The sequence below is a fragment of the Uloborus diversus genome, chromosome 1 (genome assembly GCF_026930045.1).
Source record: "Uloborus diversus isolate 005 chromosome 1, Udiv.v.3.1, whole genome shotgun sequence".
NCBI lineage: Eukaryota > Metazoa > Arthropoda > Arachnida > Araneae > Uloboridae > Uloborus > Uloborus diversus.
In genome coordinates this window covers 169,776,387-169,802,185 of record NC_072731.1, presented here as the reverse complement: position 1 = coordinate 169,802,185, position 25,799 = coordinate 169,776,387, and the positions used below count along the sequence as shown (strand labels likewise).

The 25,799-nt window shown below is 33.6% G+C and overlaps 1 protein-coding gene across 1 annotated transcript; it reads left to right on the top strand.

The window, feature by feature from the left end:
* Positions 1–256: 256 nt before the first annotated feature.
* LOC129222900 (biogenesis of lysosome-related organelles complex 1 subunit 3-like) lies at positions 257–25,799 on the top strand. Its single transcript, XM_054857465.1, has 6 exons — positions 257–474; positions 6,635–6,728; positions 6,801–6,894; positions 12,240–12,259; positions 14,617–14,738; positions 21,426–25,799. Exons 1-6 carry the CDS (start codon positions 370–372, stop codon positions 21,543–21,545), a joined length of 555 nt encoding a protein of 184 aa, XP_054713440.1. The 5' UTR covers positions 257–369; the 3' UTR covers positions 21,546–25,799.

Genomic DNA, 25,799 nt, shown 5'->3' with positions numbered 1-25,799 from the left:
GATCACGTGACAATTTATGATCACGTTCTCTAATCAATCAATCAACAGTTAAAAATGGTAACCGGTAGGGCAACCGGTGATCATAGAACGCTGCGGTTAGTCACCGCTCGACCGGTTGAGTTCATGGAGCAGACGTTACAAAATATTCAACAGCTGATATTTCGGTCGTCATTAGCTGTAACTGCAGCTTATTGTTGACTCGCTAGCAATCTTGTGATTTTAGAGTAGTTTTGTTTATGTAAAATTGTTTGGGGGCCGTTTACTCAAATTAAGCTTTTTGCAAGGTTTCGGTAGAGATATCGTTTTTTAAGTTTGCGAGTGCTAAAATGATTGCGTTTTTGTAATTGCTGATTTGTAACCATCAAAATTATGGCTAATTCTGTCGACGTTACTTCGGGTTCAAGTGTATCTGATACAAATGTGTCAGAGCCTCAAGATGAAGTTAGAATCGTTTTCCCTTCTTCTGGCTATGCTGTAAGTGTTAACTTTTATTCGATATTTTCTTTCTAGATCGAAGGACTTGTTCTTCGAATAACTTTTACTTATAATCTAATAATTTATTCATTACTTTGGGCGAGACTGATTTTCATTAACAGGAATGAACTTGCGGTGGGGGACGAAGAGACATATTGTAGGGAAAACACATATTAGTACTTCTCAATGCATATTATAGGTTGAAAATTAAGATGCATTTTCACATTCATATATTTACATTATTTTTCTGAAATACAGGTGTGCGATTGACCCCCTGATCCCCCAAATCACCTTACTGATTGACTAGTACTTAATCTATATTGCTGCTAATCAATGTGGTTAGTGTAATTGTTCTTCGCAATGTGTGAACATGGAAAATTGTAGGGCATTGAAATTTGCTTTTTACGACTCTTCCATGTTTATTGCTAGCATGATAATAAAAAAAAGCGTTTTTAATTCATAAAACGTAATACTTTAGCGTTATCTGTTTTTTTTCTTTTCAGTTCAATATTGATATTTTTGTTGAATTGGGAAATTCTCATGTATTTTTTGTTGCAAGTGTTGCTTTTAAAGATGTTGAAGCATACAAATGGAAATAATTAGATTTGAAGCAAATTTTTAGTGGGCTGAATAGTCAGCTTGCTTTTAAAAATGTTTTGTGAACATTGTTTGGTCATTTTGACTACTTTTCAAGAGAGAGGAAAAATATTTGCTTGTCGCATGCTAATATCCACATTCCACAATTACACCATGTACCATCTTTATTAGGTAGGCAAAGTGAATGGGACTAGCCCAAGGACTTTTAGATGGCCTAATAATTCTCTGCTGCAATAAGAATAATTGCTTTTTAAGAATAGCCAACTTTTCTGCGTTCAACCGTCGAGGTTTAGAAAACACAGTAGAACCTGTTGTTTCAATATAGTGGATTAAAGACGCAAGTTTTTGGCTTAGTATTTAAGTTAGCAGAAAAAAGATCCAGGGTATTTTTCAAGTATCGCATGATAAGGAAGGAGTCTGTCCAGGATTTTTCAGAGTCCGTTTTTTGTGAAAAATCAAATAATTTTGTAAAAAATTAATTTTGAAAAATCAAATAATTCTGCAAAAAAAAAAAAAAATTTTAGAATTTTGAGGTGACGCAAACTGCATCATTGACACTTATTTCTGTTGAGAATATCATTTTTGAGTGTTTTTCGAGTATTGGGGGGGGGGGGGCGTCGCTTCCTGGGAGGGCACCCCTCAAGTATCAATATTTATTTGTCATTCTACATTATGTTAATTTTTCTAGAAATGTTATATGTATAGTATTTAAAATAATTGTAACAAAGAAATTCAGGCAGGGGTTCAGCATTTAACTTTTTGACCCAAGACACTGTTAAAGAGCACAGAATTTCGTTTAAAACTTATAAACTCCATGATTTTTACAAAAATAAAAAAATATTTTATTTGTTTACCTCTTAACAAAGTGTACTAAACATTGAAAATTCCAAAAATTAAATTCCCATAGCAGATGAAAAGAGATCGCAATCCTCAAAGTGAAGGTATCAAAAGTATAAAAATGGCTTGTAAAATAAATATTTTTGATAAAATTACTTTAGAATTGCATTTAGAGTCTTATATTAAACATATCATTGATATCTGGACACAGTTGAAACAAAATAAATGAAATAAAAAATAAACCATTGATTCAGCATTTTAATTTGTGACTCATAAAAGAAAATGGAATTTTGCTTTATTATTTTTATTCAGCTTCATGATTATTATTTTACTTACATTTGTATTTCCACTCAAACATGAACATAATTATCCATGTGTTAATTCTGAATCTTGGTACAGTCATAGAAAAAAAAAACGAAACACTCGATCGTATTCAAAGACTATTAACACTAGAGACACGTGTAAGGTGTCATTGTTTCAGAAATAAAAAGTTCTACATAATTATGGTAAAAAATTGTTGTTAAGGGGTCGTCTTCATATTAAAACGAGCATCAACTTCAAATTTTTCAATGAGAACCCCCTTTTTTTTATCACATACTTGTAATCAGCATCCTTTTTTAACTTTGTATGCAAAGTTTTGTTTGATTCGATCCAGCCGTTACTTCAGAATCGAATTTTGAAAAATTCCTTTCGTAATGTTAAAACGTATTTTGATATTTTTACTCATAACACAAAAACTGGATTAGGCATGGCAAAGATTGTTTTTTTATATCAAAATATGAATCAATCCAATAATAAGTATATAATTTACAACACCTAAAATGTAATTTTAGTTTTTTTATGAATTATTTTAATATTTTTTGAAAAAAATATGATCTGAAACTATATTAAATTTTAACAGAGAAACAATCTAGAGGAGCTTTTATGTAGGAATCCAAAATTTGAGCTCAAAATATTCAGTAGTTTTTGCGCTATGCTTAAAAATTCATTTTTTCCTACTTTAGGGGCCCGTATACTTTTTTAAAACAGAAAATATGAAAGTTGGTTTCTTCATGAAAAAAGAAAAAAATTGTTCAACAAAATAAGCAAACCAATTATAACGTGATTTTTCTATATTAGAGGTTGCCGTCTATGAATTCTTTAAATGTATAAATTTTTTCGCTGTCTCTGCAGAAGAACAACACAGTATTGCAACCGTCAGTTTTTTGTGGATATCGTTCAGACGTCAATGTTTAAATAATGCGAAACACTACTTCATTGTCTAATAAAAGAATATTTTATAGAACTTTTTAAACTAAAAGCTACACTTAAAATACTTTTGTTTTTTTTTTTTTTTTGAGCAATCACGATTGCTTTTTGTTCTCATTTGACTGTTTTTGATGTTCCGTGCCTTTTTTAGCTTGGACCAGAAGCCTCTGCAGCACCACCGACCACCGTCCTCTGCAGGCGGCGTGGCGCGGCTGCTCCGGTCTTGAGCTATCCGCTTCTCCTGGTCGGAGGCGTCCATGTCCTACACACATACACACACACACTCACACATGCCTACGTGCATACACACAGGTCTACGCACACACACAAGCCTACACTCTTACACACACAACTATGCACACGTAACCGCCCAGGAGGAGAGGCAGGCTTGGGGGGGGGGACAGGAGCTGTTTCCAGAAACAATAACTCCAATGAGTAGGGTCCCAGTTCATGATTGCGAAAAACATAATTTGAATTCAAAATTTCAGAATTCAAATTAATTTAAATTTTTTATTTTATCCTGGACGGTTACGTGTGCATAGTTGTGTGTGTAAGTGAAGTAGGCTTGTGTACGTGCATAGACCTGTGTGTATGCACGTAGGCGTGTGTGAGTGTATGAGTGTGAAGTCGTGTGTGTGTATGTGTATGAGCGCGTGTGTGTAGGACATGGACGCCATCGACCAAGAGAAACGGATTCCAGGAGGCAGTGCTCGGAGCCGCGCCTGCAGAGGCCGGTGGGCGGTGGTGCTGGTCAAGCTGAAAAAGGAACCACAACATCAGGGACGGTGAAATGAAAGCAATAAGCAATCGTGATTGATCAAAAAAATTAACATGCACAACTTTTTCACAGAAACATACAACAAAACCTCATTGTCTTGCTAGTCATGTTGCAATAGACAGTGTAGAATTAATGGCTCTTTCCGGTGATAATTTACTAAAAGGAAAAATTATTGCCTTGCCAAAATCGGGAAAAAGCACTTGAAAAATAGCCAACAGTGTGAAGTTTCGACTTTAACAGTATTCAGATGGGTGAAAAATATTTGCTCTTAGATAAATTTACTGGTTTTTAGAAATTATTATTATTATTATTATTTTTTGTATAGTGTTTGAATAATTTTCAATTGTTAAGATGTAAGAAGGGAAATGTCAGTCGCATTAGTGGACCGCGTGCTTTGAGCTGTATTCTGCACAAAAGTAGTAGTTGTGGCTAATTGTGAACTTTTTTTTTTTTTGACTTCATCAAAGATTTAACAAAACATTAATTTGCGTGTTAGATTAAGTTGAGTATTTGTCTATTCTTAACTGTAATTAAAATACTTATTTTTCTATTTACTTTCTCGGTCATTTTGTCCGTGTATTTCTATTAAAATCATCCTCGCAAGAAAAAGATAAAATTTCAAATTATTTTCATTTTTGAATAACATGGAAAAATATCGACGAAAAAAGAGTTATAATAAATTATTGTTATCAACTACTATATGCCTATCTTATTAAATGCATGTTTTTCAGAATCCAATATCTAAATATTCGGCTCCAACTTTATGACACTGGAATTAATCCTACTTTCTGATCTTAATCTTAAAGCAAACATCGGGCCACACGCACCAACTTCAAAGGCTGCATATGGCCCGCGTCTTCACTGCGATATAATTACCCCATTCGATGGCTGCTGTGAGTCTTAATAATGAGCACAACTGCCCTGAACTAGCTATAACCAAACACTGAAGCAGGTGTCATGTCATTGAAGCTGAGAGTGCCTACAAACTGGTGGATGAAGAAAATTTATCTCACCAGTGAGATGCCTTAAACATACAGCAGATAAATTTACTTTACCTACCAGTTTGTTCGAACTCTCAGCTTCAATAAGATGACTTCTGCCTCTCACACGATTAGTTTCGATTCCAGTCTGAAAAATTGTAGTCTCGGCTGGATAGATCAATCCACCTGTCGGGTATGCTGCGTATAGTATTGCTATACGTGCGCCATCCTGATTCCTGATATTACAAAAAATGTTTTTCGCAGGTATATAGTGCGCGAAACAAAATCAAATAATGCTAAGTTTTGTTTGTAATGTTGTAAAATCGGAGAAATGACAAGAAGTCAGATTTCGGTTCACCTTGGTTTAAGCTAAAATAACTTTTGTCTTTTTAAATTACGGATTGGACCATCTCGAATCTCGTTGCTAGAAACAGCATTGGGAAATTACTTTCCTAAATTGCTTTTAAGAGACATTACATGTTTAACTAAAACCGCCGATTGTGTTATACTTTTTAAATAATACCACGCATTATGATCTTTATCATCAAATTTGGATTTGAAACAAAGTCTCTTTTTTTATTACAAAAAAGCCGCTAGAACTATTACTGTGATTGTCCACTGTGTTAATTCAAATAACCAAATTTTTCCCAAATAAAGTTCGAGTATGAACGGTTTGCTTATTAACGGGTAATTATATTCTGTTTCTGTTTTATTTTTTAGATTGATACTTCGTTCATTGTATGTACTTACAGCAAATTTTCACGGAATAAATTGACCTTGCTTCGCTCGAGTCTCCAATCTATTTAATGCTGCGTCTTACAACGTAGTGCGGTACATTTTTTATATTTTTGTGTTCGATGACCCAAACTTCTGCCGATGTTCTGCGAAATTAAAAACGCGCAATTCCATTTTACATCAAAAGACTTTCTGTTCATTCCAAAATAAACCTGCAACATAGGTGCAATACATTTTTCAAGCATATTCACATCATATTTCTAGTTATAAGGTTGCATATTTACATTTCTATGAGGCTAATTTGCTGAATGATTATATAAGCAATCCAATAGGTTCATATTAAAAAAGGCAAAAAGTTCCGTTACTTTTAATTTGTCATTATTCGATTTACTAAACAACGATCTATACGATGGACCCGCCAAACCCCATCCATCTTTCATAGATTAATCCAGATAGACAAAAAGCAATAAATATTTAAATATTTTAACTTTTTTTTTCAAAAAAAAAAGTTTTCGACTGTAAATCGCTTTTTGCCGCTACATAATCGGCTAAAAAGTATTGAATTACGGAAAAAAAAGAGAACTTCAAAAAATCATGAATTGAGCTGTATAATCTCGATTTTTTAAGTGCTTACATTCCGTTTAAGCCGTGACCTTGAAAGAAGCGTTTTCAATGTGGTGACGGTCCCTAAAACGTTTTTCGTTAATAACTCTTGTTCTACTGCACGGAATGCAGTGAAATTTCGTACCCTGGCTGTATTTTGCGGTCTAAACATAATTATGTAGCAAAAATTAGGGGTTCCCATTCGAAAATCAAGAGTTGGTACTCATTTTGCTTTGTATATGGTCCCTTATCAAAATTTTACCTACGAAGTTTTAAAGAAGACTTTAAACCAAGTCGGATGACACCTTTCTTTCCTTCCTACCATGTATAAAGGCTGAATAATTAAAAGTGTTTCGTTTTTTTTTTCTATGACTGTACCTAGGCTGCTTCAAGGATTCCTCATGGAATTGTAATATCTGGAGAAGCTTCTGAATCGGATGAAGAAATCGACACTCATCATGCTTTACCACAATCAGGTACCATAGAATATGTGAGCATATTTTAAATTTTTATTCTTAAAACATATTAAAGCAACACAATCTTTTCAGCCAGTGACTTTTCCATCAGCGATTGGGGAAAGAGTTCAGCCGAATTACCCGGCAAAGATGCAACAAGAGAAGGTTCTTCTGTGCAGTATAATACGTAAGATACCTCTTTCATGTGCATGTGTGTTACATGAACACTTTAAACAGCATTTATTTCTGAAAATTACTTTTATTTCCTCAATTTGAATAACTAGAGATGAATTAACTGATTGATTAATTAGTTTGCTCCATTGAAAATTGCAAAAAAATATAGAGATATCAAATATTGTTACAGTGAAACTTCGATAAGTCGAACTTCGATGAGTCGAAAACTTCGACAAGCCGAAGTGGTTATTAATTCCCATCCAACTGAACGGAGAATGCATGTTAATTATTTTCGATAAACCGAATTTCGTTGAGTCGAAATATTCGATGAGCCGAATTTTCCCCCCTGACCTTGTCAAATTTTCCATGCTAATGTAACTCTGTAAGTCGAAATCGTTTTTTTTCTTCTAGTATGAACAAAAAGAAAAAAGCTGGCGCCACTGCATTGCATCAAAAGGCGTCTAGACCAAGTAGATCTAATAAATAGGAATTCGATATTTTGTAGGTAACCTTGTAAATGTTTTATCTTTTTTGTTCCTAAAGGTATTGTTTGCTTCATTTTTTTTCTTAAAAAGAAAAACCTGCACAGGGGGAAACCAAAGCTCTGACTTTGCAGAGCCCGGGACAGAAAAAAATAGAGAAAGGGGGGGGGGGTGTACATTTAGGACTGAAATATCCACTTTTGGGGAAAAAAGGTCGGGCGGGGACTTGTCTCGACAGAAGGGATTCTTTCTCGAATTAGCGTTTTGTTCTACAAAGCTGTAAGGGCGTTCTAAATTTGCTGTTTTTCTTTATGTGTTAAAGAAAGCGTGTGATTGAGGGGCTGTCTCGCTTATCCCTCAAAGTTTAGACCTTAAAAAAATGACTAAGAGAAAACTTAAAATTTTTAATTTGCAAGAAAAAGTTGAGCTGATCAAAGAAGTCAATTTAGGCATAGCAAAAAAGAAGGACATTGCATTGAAGTTTGGTGTGCCTCCAAGTACGCTTTCAACAATTTTAAAAAACCGGAATGTCTACCTCCAAGCGGTTGCTGACGAAAAATTTAATGCAAAAAGAAAACGCCTTAAGGATGGAAGGTATCCAGAGCTTGAAGAGGCCTTAGTAAAGTGGATGCTAGTAGCGAGAGAGAAAAATGTTCCGTTATCTGGACCAATCATACGTGAAAAAGCAGAAACTTTCGCAAAAAATATCGGCATTTCAAATTTTGAAGCTAGCGCAGGTTGGCTAGACAAATTTAAAACTCGACACAACATTGTGTACCGAACCATTTGTGGCGAAAGCGCAGTAGTGGATGAAAAAATTTGCGAAGAATGGAAAGAAAAAGTATTAAAAACTATTCTAATGGAGTACAATGAAAATGATATTTTTAATGCAGATGAGACGGGACTTTTTTTCAAATGTCTCCCTGACAAAACTTTTACTATAAAAGGTGACACATTTTCGGGTGGAGAGCGGAGCAAAGAACGCATAACTGTTATGGTAGCAAGCAATATGTCAGGCACGGAGAAGCTGCCTTTGCTTGTTATCGGTAAGGCTAAGAAGCCGAGATGCTTTAACAGCGTCAAGTCTTTGCCAGTCGATTACACAAGCAATAGTAAAGCCTGGATGTCTTCAGAGGTGTTCAATTCTTGGCTTAAAAAAATAGATAATAAATTTATCTCAGCTGGAAGAAAAATTGTAATGTTTATTGATAATTGCCCTGCACATCCCAAGGCAGCGGCAAATAACTTAACTGAAATTAAATTGGAATTTCGGTACAGATGTGATATACCCCCCCCCCCCCCCATTTGGCGACATCCGATTTTTTGCACAAAATTGAAATATTTTTCTCGCCAATGAGGCGATAAATTTTTAAGCATGGCATCCCTGGTGAAACTAACCTGCGGTTGGCAATGCGAAGGCAAACTTGTTCGAACTTGTTTACTTGGGTTCTTGGTTTTACGCAGGAGAGATACGTGTTGTTTTGTGCAATATACCTTACAGGAATGCTTATTTTGTGTTAGTTTAGATTCAGTAGTTGTGTTTTGAAGTAAAAACATTAGAAAATGCCAGTTTCTTCAAACTTGAAGGTTAATTAAAAGTTAACTCCAACGTGGTGTGTATCTGTAACGTGCCATTGTCAGATGATGTTTTGTTTTGGACTGAGTGTGAGGATTTATACCATAAAAAGGTAAGTTCTTTATTTTAGAATTCACATAAAAATTCTCACTTCGGAAATTCTTTGTTTTTTACAAATCCTTGAGGGGTTCTTGTAGCTTTTAACTTTATTTTTACTGTATGTTAATTAATTTTACAAAAATAGTTCGGTTATTTTGTTCTAAAAGTTAATTCTTATCGATGCCACGAATTATTTAGACATTAACGTGCCTCCTTTAGGTACTGAGTTTTATGTTAACAATTGAAAGTTCTTTCGGTTGTACTCTTAAAAATGCTGAATTTTATTAATAAATCTGCTCAATAATGGTGCATATTTCACACTTAAAACTGTGTCATTATTGTACACTGAACGGAAGGAGCCACCCTTGGGTGTACATACACATGAATATGCATAATATACATAAATATACATAATTGTGACCATACTCCGACTGCAATGTATATTAACAGTCGGAGGGATAACGGACCGAGCGGAGCGAGGTCCTGGCGAGCCAGAGGTCTCATAGTACTTTCGTAATGAGACCGAGGCAGGGCCGGCAAGCCGAGGTCTCATTACGAAAGTACTATGAGACCGAGGGCTCGTATCCCGGAGAAATGATGAAAAAACAATTAATGCATTAATTTCGACTTGTAATTAATGCAATAATTTATTTCATTGTATTTTAATATGTTTACAAAAAACCCCGGCCCTGTACATTTTTGAAGCATATATTCGTGATGTTTTTTGTTGTGCTTTTATGTTTTTATATATATTGTGTTCTGAAGTGCTTTGATCATGTTTTTTTATCTGATTTTTTCCTGTTGGTGCTAAAAAAGCATCGCTAAGAACGATGTATGACATATGTCGTCATACATCGTTTTCTTGGCGACGCTTTCTTGGCGCCAACAGGAAAAAGTCGCCAAGGGTGGGGTATATCACATCAGTTCCGGAATTTTTTCCTCCGAACACAACTTCTATCATGCAGCCTATGGATCAGGGCATCATAAAAAATTTAAAGGTTTCACTACAGAAAACGTGTTGTATCAAAAATTCTACAGTGTCTGGAAGAGAATTCGGTTCCGTGCATTACTCTGCTCGACAGTCTCCGGGAACTGCGGAAAGCATGGAGTGATGTTACACAACCGACAATTGTTAACTGTTTTAAAAAGGCTGGTTTTGTAAAAGATACATCTTGTTTGGAGCTAGATAATGAATACGAAGAAGACGAAAATATGGACGATATAAATTTTCAAAGTGAGTGGAGCGTTTTACAAAATAAAATAAACATTCCTACCGACAGAGATTTTATGGATTTTGTGTCGGTTGATGACGGAGTTTTAGTGACTGAATACCCGACAGATGAAGAAATTTTATCAAGCATAACGGAAAAAAGCGAAAAAGATTCTGGTGATGAAGAGGTAGAAGTATTTGAGCCAGTGATAAAATTACCTTCGATTCAAGATGGAAAACGAGCAGCAGATATATTGCGCGTTTTTGTAGAATCGCGTCCGAATGTTCCAGACTCTCTTTGATGCATTAAAAGTATCCGAAGATTATTTAGTGAAAGAACAAATATCCGCGCAAAAGCAATGTTTGATTACAGATTTTTTTAAAAAATGATACCTATGTCTTTTTTGGTAAGTTAAAAAGTTGTTCATTATGCATACAAATTTAAATTTGTTTTTCAACCTACATAAATTCTTTAATTTTTACAATTATATGTTAATTATGTCATGTATGTATATAGTATCACTGGTACATTATTTTATCACTTTTTTGAGCATGTTATAAATTTTTTAAGTTTTAGTGGTATCATTTTCTTTTTCTTCTATAGGAACTTCGAGTTATCGAAGTTTCACTGTATATGGTTAGCAAGGGCTATCGGCAGGTCCGTCATTTCGAATTTATTCAGGGGGGGGGGAAGCAAAGGGTATATACCAGTGCTAGAAGTAAGAATTTATATTTAAGCATCATGATGAGCCTAATTTTAATTTCTAGGCACAAAAATTAACAATGTAGGTGCCACTTTTAATTAATCAATTACAAACATTTGGGACTATAAAACAAATCTTTAGTAAACAGAAACAACTTCTAGTAGCATATTTTAAAAAAAAATCTGTAAAATATAAATGAGAAGATGATTTTTTACAAAGACAAATTTGATTATTTTGAAATTAAGTTTTCCAATTTTTTTCTTCTTGTCAGTCAATGGTCTCAGTTACAATGAGTCAGGAAAGAACTTCTGTATGATCCAAACTTTTAGTCATCGAATTCGGCACCTAGGTTTGGAATTCTAAACAGCAAATCAAAGTTTTAGATTTCAAAATGTGACTAACAATGGGTTGTTTATTACACTGGGCTTGCTTTACTTTAAATATAGAAAACCAAATGTATCAACTAATTCTTTTGTGTCAAAAATGTATTTGAGTTATTTATTAAAATAATAGAAAATTCACAGGAATGTTTATTCAAACTTCTGTCAAAGTTTTTGAAAAAAGATCATGTTTTTTAAAGTGATTTTAGACATGATTGTTACTACTGATTTAAGACACTTTATTTAAATCACTGAGTTCTGAAAGTTATTTTGTTTCTTTTACATTTTAAACCTTAAACATAACTAAACACTCATATATGGGTACTTTGTATAAAGTTGAGCCTTTTTGAAATATGTTCCACATTCTGAGTGCTATGCAAATAAATTAGGTGGTTACTCATTTTTGTAATGAGAAAAGAAACATTGCTCTTTCGCTGAGCGTTCCAAAGAAGGTTCAAATAACAAATGAGGTAGTGAGAAGCAATGGGATGCAAGTGGCAAAATTAAAAATTTGGAGTAAAAATGGAAGGTGAACCCTTCCTCTGTCTTGGGGCAAGAGATAGTACTAGCAGCCCTAGTAGGTGCTGCTGTACAACATGATTTAGAAAAAAAATCAATGGAAGCCTACCTAGGACGTAACCTTTATACGCATTTTGCTCAAAACTTGAAAATGTCCACTTACATCCCTTTGCTTCTCACTGCCTCAAATGTGAACTCCTAAGATATGCTTAACTTTCTGAGATTTTCTTTTCAATAATGATGGGAGTAGGTTTTCAAAATACCTGGAGGTTGGTTTTACTTGGTTTTACTTGCTACTTCAGTATTTCTTTAAGTAAAAGTATCTGATTCTGCATTTGTAAAATATGTTTTGTACATTTGAGTAATTTATTCATTTTTGTTTTTTTAGGTTGCTTCATAAGAAACTTAGTAAGTAAATCTTATAATCTTATAATGTTTTTTACAAGTAAAATTAAAATACAGTAGCCACTCCATTTCCCAAACCTCTTAACTTAAAACACTCATGATTTTGAAAACAGCTTACCGGTCCCGAATTGCCTTTTATTGAAGCAATGCTCTTCCCTTTTAAGAACTGTCAGTTTAATGAACACTTTTCATGGTAAATCACAAATTTAAGCGTTGCAAGTGTTATATTAAACAATACTGAATGCTGTAAATCAGGGTTGGCAAGTTTTTGCCGAAGCGGTTAATACCACTGGTAGAAACCGGTTAAAACTGGCATAGCAAAAACCGCTTTCTGCTACATTTGCGGCAGACGCTGGTTAAAACTCACAAAATGACAAAAAAATTAATTATTGACATACAATAGAAAATGCATGGAAAGATAATTAATTTTTAACCAAAGTACAATTTAATTACAATAATATAACAATTAAAAATCAAATGTTACATTTTTTGGACCCCGCTGTTGCCTCTTTGAAAAGGTGATTTCAAAAATCTAAATAGTTTCTCGATTTAATGTACACAAATGAGAAACTGAAGAATATTCTTGCAACGGAAGAGCTAGCAGGCAATGCATCAAGGAACAAGCAATGTCCATAAAACTTTTGTCTATTGTATACATACACATTTTTTATGCTGGTCCACCATGTAGTAACTGGGGATAGTGAATCTTTGACTGGAAAAATAAATTTCAAGAAGTCTGGGCAATTTGTTTTGCAAAGATATGACATTAGGTACAAAATCTAGGTTTATATTGGCAAGTAAAATTCTAGCACTTTCTTTTTGAAGCACATGATAATTTTAATCACAAGCAATTTAGATGAAGCATATAAGTGAGCAAATTACAATCAGTAATGCCTGTTTAGTTCTGAATGTCACTCCTCTTTCCTAAGCACCCATATGATTTTTCGTCCTTTCTTAGATTTAAATCCAAATGTTACAAGCATCTGCAATTGATAAGTTTCCTTTCTGAACTAAATTAAAGGCACTAGAATAGGATTTTTTTTTTTACAATGATGAAATGAACTTAATTTTTTAGTTTACTCAAACGAATATCATTTAGTAATTACTTGAGTTATTAAAGACGCTTTTAAGTTTTTGCCTGTTTCTGCCGGTTTCTACCGGTTATAACCAGTTTCTGCCAGCAGAAAGCCAACCCTGCTGTAAATACAAACTATGAAGATTAATCAGAAATATAAAGTTATAGTTTCCTAAATGTCATCCAGTCTTAAATGTCCTTAAATGTTGCTGAGAAATTAAATTTTCTAGCTAAACTTTGTTGATATGTAGGAAACTGACGTCGGGCAGAGTAGTTTACCGATAAACCCACTCAAATCCTTGTTGCAACTGCTGGTGGTGGGACACAGGTGACAATTCGAGAGCACTCATGACGTTCATTCAACTTTAGTTCTTGGAATTGGAGCACGTAGAAGCAAGGAGGTGTAAGTGCTTATGTTGAAAATGTGGTAATATAGAAGGAGAATCGTCTGTTTTGGGGCAAGAGATGGCCATAGTAGCCCTCCTGAAAGGCGTTAACACCATAATTTAAGAAAATGTTTCAATGAAACCCTACCTAAGGTTTATACTTTGCACATGTTTAACTCAAATACCACTTACATCCCTTGCTTCTCACTGCATCAATTGTACTAGAATGCCAATAAAATGTGAACTGAAATCACAGTGGAAAATAAAGTTAGGAAACTACAGTTACCTTTTTAACTGACGTCAAAAATGAGATGGTGTAAGAATAATGTTAGTTTCAATGAGGACCTGGTGGGACCAATGATATATTCAGGGCCGGATTTAGGGGAGGGCAGGCGGGACTACTGCCCCTGGGCCTCCACAACAAAGGGGCCCCCACAATATAATTTTTACAAAATATCCTTACTTTCACGGATCAAAAATATCGGATATATACATATGTATAACAAAATATTCGGATATATATCAAAGTATCAGATATTTTCGAAAACTTGATGATCTTTTCGAACCCTGGTTCCCTTCGTTGCCTCCACTCCTTCGTTGCCTCGGGACCTCCACACTTCCAAATCCGGCCCTGGATATAGTGAAGGCATAACAGATGCATTGTTAAAAAGGGTATCCTTGTAAACAACTGATTATGTGTATACATTTATCTGTAATGTTAAATGTATTATCTTTTTTAAAAAGTGTTTAAATTCTAAAGGTTTTTAATTTAGTGTAGTGTTCTTCAATCTTAAAATAATATCTTTAGAATGCAAAAAATTTTCTGTGCTTTCATCATGCTATTTTTTGTGTTACTTTCAAGGATAGATAAGCTAAATAATTGTCTTAATTTTTTTTAGGAGAGAAAAACCAGGGTTTACGAAAAAATATTGTAGAATTAGTAACTCAACCATATGAATCTGCTAGCAAAGAAATCCATACTATCTCTCAACAACTCATCAAGTCTCAACTTCTGGTTCAAGTAATAAATTGAAAATATATGAATACATTTGTTATTATTAAAAAGTTTGAATTCTAGTTTTTATGGGTATGAAGGTAGTTTTATATACTTTGCTTCGTGTAGGAAATCGAAATTTTTCATTTGTATTGTATGTAATGCTTTTATAATTTTCTATCCCTTTTCATTTTTTACATTTACCGTTTGGTTAAGTTTAAACTTATTTTCACTACTAGGTGCATCTTGTGGTGTAAAAATGAGTAATTCTATTTTATTTTTTAAAAAAATGTTCCAAACACTTTTTTTCACATTTATTCTTGTATTCCGATGAATGCTTTGCATCAATTATTACAAATGCTTGCTCCCATTTGTTGATGTCAAATAACATCAACTTCTTAAAATATGTGAGCAATTCTTACCTTTTATTTTTATCATGGTATAAAATTAAAGGTTAAAAATAGCTGATCTTTTTTCTTTCTTTTTTTTCTGTGTGTGTGTGTTGATATAAATAACTTAAAAATTTTTGTACTATCTAAAATAATAAGTTTCTTATGCATTATAGCTCAACTGCAAAATTGATATTAAACCTAAACTAAGCACTAGTATTTTTTTTTTAAGTTCAAGTTTGAAATTTTTAAGAGATTCTTAAAATTAGGTCGGGATCTATAAATTTAGGCTTCTTTACAAAAAAATAGGAGGGAACAAACCATCTACTGCAGTTTTTCTCAACCTTTTTGGGCCCATAGTCTCTCTCTAGAGATTGACTGACATCAATTCCTGCCTCCCCTTCTTCGTTGAAAAAAACATAAGTTGCTGCTAGTGGACATTGATATTATTAAAAATATAACAGTCTAATTTTAATTTGAAGTAAAATGTATGTAAGCAAGCAATTTCATTCAATCACTTTTAAGCTAAAAAGTAAAAATAAACACATAAAAGTATAGTAGAATTTCTTTTAGTTGGCTCCTGTTTATCCGGAACTCCAATAATCCGGATCAGATTTGTAGATTATTAAAACAGTTTTATATTCACACAAATAATAATTTTAAATTATGGTAACAGAACTATGAGTGTGCCAAGCCTTTCCTTTTTATCTTTATTGAAAGTAAAACTCGTGCATACATGGCACAACAGATTACAGTATAGTATTCTAACAAACACCGTGGTGTACTTCGAGCATCAGTCCGACACCACCGCAACTGAACGATAAAGTGCTTGATTGAATAATATAAATAAGAAAGTGGATTATGTGAAACAATCTATTAAATTTTCCAAGCAATTGTTTTTACTCTGAAAGTTGTTTGCCTTCTTATTTTCCACCGGGCATAAAACTGGTCAGTACAAGTCAGTATTCTTCATCTTAATCAGTATTTGTCAGTTTTTTCCAAATTTAGTCAGTAAAGTCTACTTTTTTGCAAATTTGCCGAAGAATTCATTTTAAGAAATATCAGAAGTGGTATTTTTCCTGTTTTCCGTATAAACTTTATAAAATGCCAAAAAAGTGAGACATTGCCAATACGGCAACCTAATTTTCTCAACCTGGTAAAGTTTGCATTATTTTATAAGAATAATTTGCTGTTAGCTTCTTTTTAGTTTACTTTATACAAATATTTTAAAGAAAGAATAAATTTCTGCTTAGTCTGTTGTAAAAGAATTCTTAAAAAGAAATAACTGTCAAATAAGTAACTCAGTGTTAATGAATACTGCAAAATAAATATTTTGAAAGTGAGGTATTAAATTGAAGAAATATGTGCCTTTTTCTGTTGGATCGACCCCCCCCCCCTCCCACTGTTGGGGGAAACCATTTTTTGTTGAAAAAATCTTGTTGAATTGGAGATCATTCACTCCCCCCCCCCCCACCCAATGGTTCAAAAATGAAACATAAGAACCTATGCGAAAATTGTAAGAAAGATCTTGAACTAAAAGGGAGATTAATTTTGAACAAACTTATTTAAAGATAGCTTGACATATAAAAATATTTCTCAAATTTGTCTGTTTTAAGGGTATTTTTGAGAAATTTAAATTTTTTAAACATTAATGCTGATTTAAATACTTTATTTAAAACTGTGCCAAAAGTAATTTTTTATTGCAAATATTTACAAAGTAAGCGTATGTTTATAGTTTTTTTTAAATTTTTATTTTATTTATTTTTTGTTATTATTATTTTTAAATTTTCATCATATCATAGGAATTATGTAAACTTTCAGTCTTTAGTCAAAATTTTATTTTAGGTTTATATTACAAATTAGGCATCGCCATACATCTTTATCTTTACTAATAACTAGTGGTACCCGCACGGCTTTGCCCGTAATAGAAAAATTAAAAAGTCTTTTGGTTCGCCTGTATATTTACAAATAATGTATGGTGAATTTTCTCGCCAATTGGCTTTTACCCCTGTTACGGTTCCACGTTATGATAATTTTGGAATTTAATTATCCATCTTATGATAGTTTTGTTCTTAAAATTGGAATAGAAAAAGAAACACATCGAATTTTCGAAAAATCTCTTCAAGGTGCACACCCCCATGCTGCAAACTAACTTTGCGCCAAATTTCATGAAAATCGGCCGAACGGTCTAGGCGCTATGCGCGTCACAGAGATCCAGACAGACATCCAGACATCCTCTGGACAGAGAGACTTTCAGCTTTAGTATTAGTAAAGAAGATAAAGCACAAAGTCTGTCTGTAGGATGTCTGTGACACGCATAGCACCTAGACCGTTCGGCCGATTTTCATAAAATTTGGCACAAAGTTAGTTTGTAACATGGGGGTGTGCACCTCGAAGCGATTTTTTGAAAATTCGATTTTGTTCTTTTTATATTCTTATTTTAAGAAACTTTTTCCGAGCAAATGATCACAACGTGGAATAGTAAATTATGAAATCATCATAACGTGGAACCGTAACATGGACGAGCCATTTAACATAGCCAATAGGCGAGAAATTCATCCTCCATTATTTGTTAGTATACAGGCGAACCAAATGACCTTTTAATTTTCTACTACAGGCAAAGCCCTGCATGTGCCACTAGATAATAATAGAGCTGAAAGTCTCTCTGTTTGGATATCTGAATCTCTGTCTGTCAGGATCTCTGTGACGCGCAGAGCGCCTAGAACGTTCGGCCGATTTTCATGAAATTTGGTACAAAATTAGTTTGTAGCATGGGAGTGTGCACCTCGAAGCAATTTTTCGAAAATTCGATTTTGTTCTTTTTCTATTCCAGTTTTAAGAACATTTTATCGAACAAGTTATCATAACGTGGACAAGTAAATGACCAAATTATCATAACATGGAACCGTAACATGGGCGAGCAAATTGGCAAGAAATTCACCATCCATTTTTTGTAAATATACAGGCAAACGAAATGATTTTTTACTTTTCTACTACGGGCAAAGCTGTGTGGGTAACACTAGTTACAAATAAAACAAGCATCCATTTTACAACGCATAATATCGCTGATTATTCTGAAGTTAGTCAGTATTTTAAAATGTTTGTTACTATTTAGTTAGTGTCAGAAAGTTTTGATCTTACAAGCAGTTTTACCCCCTGATACTTTCTCTTTAAGTATAGAATGCAAGAGTAATTTTCGAAACTTATTAAATAAATTGCTTTACATATTTAATAAAAGTAAAACTCGAGTATCATAGAAACATTACTGTGTTTTTTAACCACTACAGTCCATTGCTCACACCCACAATAGTTTACAAAGTATTATGCATATGTGTAATGCGTATATACTAATGTCTGTGAAAATAAACTAGTATTTTCCAATTATTTTGCATATTTACTAGAATATATATGATCTGTTTTCACTGCATAAGAGCTTGGATGTTTTAATCTTGGATGTTTTAATGGGTATATGTAATGAACTTGGATGTTTTAATCTTTAAATTTATACAACCATTAATTATGCTTTACGTTCTTATAATACTCTGCATTTTATCATCATTGAAAAAATCTCTTAGAAAAATTTCAAAGTGTAAAGTAAGATGAAGATAATATCAAAGCAACAAGGTATACTTGACAACTACATTTGTGTAAAATTTCGAGGTGAGAAAGAAAAAATGTTTAAATTGTTATCTTTATTTGCTGCCTTTAACTTTCATTATAAGTTGTTGCAGTAAAAATGACCTTAGTTTCTGTACTTAAAAAAATATTTACTAACTGGTAAATAAAACAATCTTCTAAATACATGAAATACACCGCCAGCTCAGTCATTTCCAGCCGAGGACTGCTGTTTCGTGCTTATTAGCACTCATCAGCCCGGCATAGGAAAGTGACTGAGCTGGAGATGGAAAACCTCTTAAGGTAGCCAAGAGTGCCAAACAAACAGGTAGCTAATATGGAATTAGCGCTGACCAGACAAGTGACCGAAGCAATGGTTCAGTTCAACTCGAGGACTGAAGGCAAGTCATGGTATATTCGGTAAATTACCGCCCACTAGCCAGGGATAAAACAGAAATACATGAAATACAATTTTAATTTACTGAATATAATCTTCCAAATGTCTTATGGGTTTCACTAAAATATTTTTAAACTAAAAATTAACAGGGTTAAACGTACAATTTGTAGTTTTTTTTTCACTTAATATTTCCTGACATCAGAATTTTCCTTAAAGTTGTTTTCCAGCGAGTTTTCAAAGAAAAAAAATGAATTCCTGGTGAAATGTGGATTCCTCACTGCTCTTAATCATTTAATAATATTTTGACCAGTTACAAGATCTTTTAATTTATTTTCCTAGTTTCAAAAAAAGTTTTATTCATTATTCAGTAAATATAGGGCTTCAACTCACAACTTTCAATCAAAATTTGTACCAAAAAAGCTTTGCATCTTGTTGCTGCACATTACAAAAAAAGGAGCATCTATTTCACTAACTATGATATTCTTTGAAAGTATTGGATTCATGCAAATTGTGTGTGTGTCTGTGTGTCGCACCAGTTTTTTGTGGCCGCTCTACAGCAAAAACTACTGCATGAAATCGAAAGAAATTCGGTACACATATGTGCCCCTATGTGAACTTGTGCCCATTGGTTCTTGGCGCGAAAAACCAGTGGAGCAATGGGACGTTTTTTGAGTTATGCGTGCTTGCTATTCCTCAGGAAGTAACTGGTGGAATTGAACAAAATTTGGTCCATACATTACCCTTAACAGGCACAGGTGCTGATTCAATTTTAGCGTCAATAGCTCAAACGGGGGGTGGAGCTATAGAACGTTTTTTGTCATCAATTGTGACTGCTATATCTCAAGAAATAATGAACGTAATCAAACAAAAACAACAAGTAGCCCTTAGAGGGTATGAGAAATGATTCTATTTTAGCGTCAGCAAATGAAAAGGGGGTGGCGCAATCGAACGTTCTTTTTTTTCATTGTGAGTGCCATATCTCAAGAAGTAATGCTACGTTCTGGATAAAATTTAGAATAAATATAAATCCATATGTAGCAGGCGTTGGTTCAATTTTGGCAGCCAATCGCTCCATGGGGGGCTGATTTTTTTTTAATTTGTGTGAATAAAAATAGCTTTACAATTACAACAATAAGAAAGATAAATCGTAATGGACTGTCGTCTGCATATATCTCGTGATTGCATGGAAATCATCGAAAATATTATCTCAATGATTTAAAATTTTTGACTATTGCCATCTTGTGTTTGTTATCAAATAAATGTTTGTAATTATTTTAAGCAAGGCTTTTAAAATAATTTTCAATTTCCATTGTTTGCTTTTGAGATAAATCAGGAATTGGGATGTCATCAAATTTTTGCATGTGTAATTTTGTTTTTGTTGGGAATATTGCTTCCTCGTTAAGCATTTGGGGGGGGGGGATCAGAATTATAAGAAAGATATAGAAGAAAGTTTCGTGATGGCTACAACATACTAGTTTGTTACGCCAAAGTTTTTAAATTTTAGTCAATATTTAGTCAGTATTGGTCAGGATTTCATAAATTTTGGTCAGTAAACTGAGTATTTTTTCCATTCCAAACAGTCTTACCCGTGTTTCCATACTGCTTCAATTATACAGATTTTTGTTTATCTGGATTGCCTTTGGTCCAAGTTAGTCCGGATAAATAAGGTTCTACTTTACCTTCTTTTCGTTTATTTTTCTTTCTTTTACAAAACAACTTGATTGGTATTTGAAGGGAAATACTTAACTAAGATCATTAAAGTGCTTTTCAAAAACAGAAGTACAATTTTCATGAAATTATTTTCTTTTTTAAATTGGAATCTGGGGAATTAAAAACAGTAACATTTGCAACAAAAAGTAATGATATTTTGAAAATTCACAAACTTGGCAACAAATGATGAAATATTTCTTTATGGTTCAACCAAGGTCTGTGGAAACTTTGATTTGTTTCTTTTTAAAATTGTGAATCCTTGTCTAAACTAGGGCAGGGCAAATAATCATCAGTGTTTATAGCTTTGATAATACAATAATTTTGAATTTACATATAGCATATTATCAAGGTGTTTTCTACTTTTATGGGTTGTTTTATATGTTCGTTTTAAAAAATTCACTTGTGTGCTTTTTTTTTTTTTTTTTTTTGGTCCTTTCTTGAACCTATAAACAGTCATCACTGTAGTTATAGCCTTGTAGTTATTGCATGTAACTAAGTATTTAATCAGCTGAGAAATTGTGTTTTATTAGACTTTTATTAATTAATGAAGAAAGATTTATATTGCGATATCTTGTAATTATAGATGTTTTTTTTTCTTTGTAGGAGCTAAGAAATACAATACAAAGGCTTACAAATGATTTATTTGATATGGAAGATAAAATGGAAGCCTTAAGAACTGGAGCATTTTTACCGGAAATGCTAAATACCCCTACATCTGAATGATTTGACTTCATTGTGTATGTGTATATTTGTGTCTGTACATATCAAAATACAATGTTACTTGACAGTAAAAGTTAATTATTTAATTCATGTATATAATATGAATGTGTACAGAAATACCTCACTTAATACTGTCAACTCATCCCCCTACCTTTTCAGTTGAACAGAATTGTTTTGGCTATGCTTAGGTTCCAAAGAGTCATAACATTCATTTGGGTGCTGCTAATACTTCTTCAAAACAACTTTTCTGTGAATGAGTATTTATGTTTTATAATAATGAATACACAAAATTATCTCTTTTTATTATTACACTGTTTTGAAGTCAGTAAATAGTATTAAAATTCAGAAAAGTATAGGATTTTTATTCTTTTTTGTTAGATTGAATCACTTAATAGAAAACGACTTCAATGTGTCTAGTTAATTACATAACAGTTAATAAATAAATCACATATGGTATTAAAAATGAGTCACTACATTGTTAATTCAAATTAAAGTTACCAAAAGTTTTTTATTTTTGGAAGAAATACTATGTACCAAGCATTTTTTTACTTTCTTCGATATCGAATATATAGAAGAAAGTTTTGGTTTCGTGCAAATTTTCGAATTTTAACAGATTTGTACATTTTGAGGTTTGCTGAGTCCATTTCGACCATTTTTGGCAAATGTCTATCTGTATGTGTGTGACCGTTTTTTTTTATAGCCTCTCTACAGCAAAAACTACCACATGAAATCAAACAAAAGTTGGTACACATACGTGCCCCTATGTGAATTTGTGCCGAGTAGTTTTTGGCGCGAATTCTTCCAAGGAGGGTAGAGCAGTGGAACGTTTCTTGAGTTAGGCGTGCCTGCTATTCCCCAGGAAGTAACTGGTAGAATAAAACAAAATTTGGTCCATATGTTGTCCTTAACAGATACAGGTGCTGATTCAATTTCAGTGTCAATAGCTCAAACGAGGGTTGAGCTATCGAACGTTTATTGTCGACACTTGTGACTGCTATTTTTCAAGAAATAATAAACAGAATCAAATAAAAATTTATCGACAATTAGCCCTTAGAGAGCACAAGACTGATTCTATTTTGGCGTCAATAGCTGAAAAGGGGGTGGTACAATCAAACCTTCTTTGTTTTTAATTACGAGTGCTATATCTCAAGAAAGAATGCTAGGTTCTGGATTAAGTTTGGAATACATGTGAACCTATATGTAAACGGGCGATGATTCAATTTTGGCGCCAATCGCTTCGAAGGGGGCTTAATTTTTTTTTGTGCATATAAGAATAGCTTTATTAATGTAAGAAGAAGAAAGACAAATCGTAATAGACTGTCGTCTGTATATTTCGCATGATTTTAATTGTGGGAAATGATCAGAAATAATATCTCAGTGATTTAAAAATTTTAACTGTTACCTTCTTATGTTTGTTAACAGATAAAATATTTAATTAATTCAAACAAGGCTTTTGAAATAACTTTTAATTTTTGTTCTTTGCTTTGCTTTTGCGATAATTCAGAAATTTGGGTGGTCGTCAAGTTTTTGCGTGCATGATTCTGTTTTTGTTGAGAATATTGCTTCCTTGTCAAGCATAGGGGAGGGATCAGAATTCATAAGAAGGACATAGAAGAAAGTTTTGTATTGGCTGCAACATATTAGTTTTGTTTGGTTTAACTGTGTTATGTGGAAAAATTTGGTTCAGCAGAGTCTCAGTTGCTAAATGCTACTCTAAAGTAGCACACCAAATGTCTCCAGTTTTTAGCCTTTTCCCCCTTCTTTCGTTGTGCATCATGCACTCATGCACATAACATTTCCAAATTTTCACCTTGTTAACAAGGTGTTTTATACAAAATTTTTAAGTTTCTTTGTTTTAATGATATTCTACTTTCCTTATAAATGTACTAATTTCTGTTTGTTTTGTTCATTACAGCTAGAATCAGATTGTAAATTCTCATTCCTTTCTTAGCAGTAAAATTTTATTGGAAATGTTTTGGCGACAATATTTTGCACAAAATCTTTTCGAAGGGAATGAATCCGTAGTCAATACTAGTACTCAATACTCAAGTTACTTATCGCTTTAGGGGAGGATTATTATTGGAATTAGCTTACTTTAATGAGATTAGCAGTGTATAAAGCCAAACTAAGTGAGGTATTCCTACATTTATGTATATATAGTTATAAGAGGGCTGTTTTGTTTTCAACTTCCGATCGTGCCGCCAGACGGCAGGGCGAGCGACATCGGCCAGTAATGTGCGGCAGTCAACTGCGCACCTCTTCCACTTCAACCTCACTCGTTTTCGGACGTCCGGCGCCATTACCAGTTTATCTAGCGACACATAAACATGGCCACCATGATAGAATTTCCCGCCAAGTGTGAGATTCACCGTAGAATGAAACGAGTATACGGTGAAAGCTTTATGAGTGACAGTGCAGTGCGTGATTGGTGTAGGAAATTAAAAGATGGACGAGGTGATATTCATGATGAAGGGGGCCAAGGATGAAAGTCGGTCGCAAACGAAGACCTCGTTGATCGAGTTGACCAAACTGTAAGAAGCAATCGGAGGTTTACGATTACGGACCTATCCTTTCAGTTTCCTGAGATTTCAAGGTCAGCCCTATACACTATCGTAACTAACAAGTTAGGCTACAAAAACGCCTTGAAAACCCATCTCAAATTGCTGGCGGCAAACTTCTATGAAGAAGGTATTAAGAAACTTGTACCCAGGTATGAAAAATGCCTCAATTTAAATGGCGATTATGCTGAAAAGTAACTAATAATGTACCTAACTTTTGATAATAAATTTATTTAATTACTCTCACTAGTTTTATTTTTACACCACATCGGAAATTGATGAAAAAACAGCCCTCGTATATACAAGGATTGTCTGGAAGGTAATGTCAGCCAGCCAATTGGTAGATATTTATATTGATACGAACTTTACATGACATTTGAAAGGTACAAAATAGACTCCTTCTGCAACCTCTTCTATGGAGATTTTACGATAAATGGCCATCGTTGGCCTTTTCCATAATCGCTTTCAGAACTTGAGGACAAGGCAAAACTTTGCCAACTGTCTCAAAATATCCTTTCATGTAAGTTTTAAAACACTGGAATAAAAAGAAATTGAGGGGAGCCACATCAGGGTTGCAGGGCATCTGGGGCATTACCCACACTTTTTTCAATCAGCCAAGAGGCTGGTCACCAGCTTTGTGCTCTTTTTGCATTTGCACATTTTAGATCACCATCTCTTAAACAGTACTTTTTAGAATGTTTAATGTCTGTGCCATTTAATGAACTCCCTAAACGATTCTTAGTTTAAAAGTTCAGTCACATTCACCACATTTTTTTCTGTGGTGGTTGTTCATGGCCTTAAAGAGCAACCTCCATAGCTGATCCTTTTGCAGCCTTATGCTGATGGCAGACTTGGCGTTCCATTAACCACTCATCATCATAAACTCTCTTTATCATGGGACCACTATGGGCTTGCCGAGTTTTGCACAAAATATGATGTCAATATTTTGCCCAATTGAGCTTGGTTTGCCCAGGAGACAAGGACAAGGCTCGTGAAAATGCCTCTCTTTTCACTCCAAACATTCCAGTCATTTCAAATGTTTCCGGGAAGGGGGTCATAAAGCATATGTTTAATGTGGGTTGTACAGAATAACAGCAAAATCAATGCCTATATTTATATAACCATATTAATTTCTCGGAACAAGGGGAGGGTACTATCCCCCCCCCCCCCTCCCAATGACGGGACTGTCTCCAGATGGTCGAGATGACTAAACAAAGGTGCATTTCATAAACTGACTCCTTTATGGATCCTTGCTTCTCCAAGCGTACTTTGGTTCGTATTCACTTCACAGTAAAAATTAATGACATTACTTTCCTGACAAACCCTGTATTTGTATGTAATGAATATACATATTTTGTGTATAGAATCTCTATTGCACATTTCAGTTACGCTTGTTTTGAGCAACTAATGCAATTTTTGCTTCAAATTGCAGTTATTGTAATTTAAAACTACTTTGAAAGTGTAAATATGTTGTCACAATTTCAATGAAATAAATGTTAATTCATACTTAATAGTTATTGTGTTTTAGTTTGCATTAAACTTAGTGCAGAAATATGCTGTCACAACTCCTTACCCTTTTGCACATCATTTTAGATGTTTGGTACAAATAATTTATATTTAACATGTTTATTTAGCTGTTTGTAAATTTTATTGTAATAATTTCAATAAAGGATCTTTGTAAACTTGTTCAACTAAATAA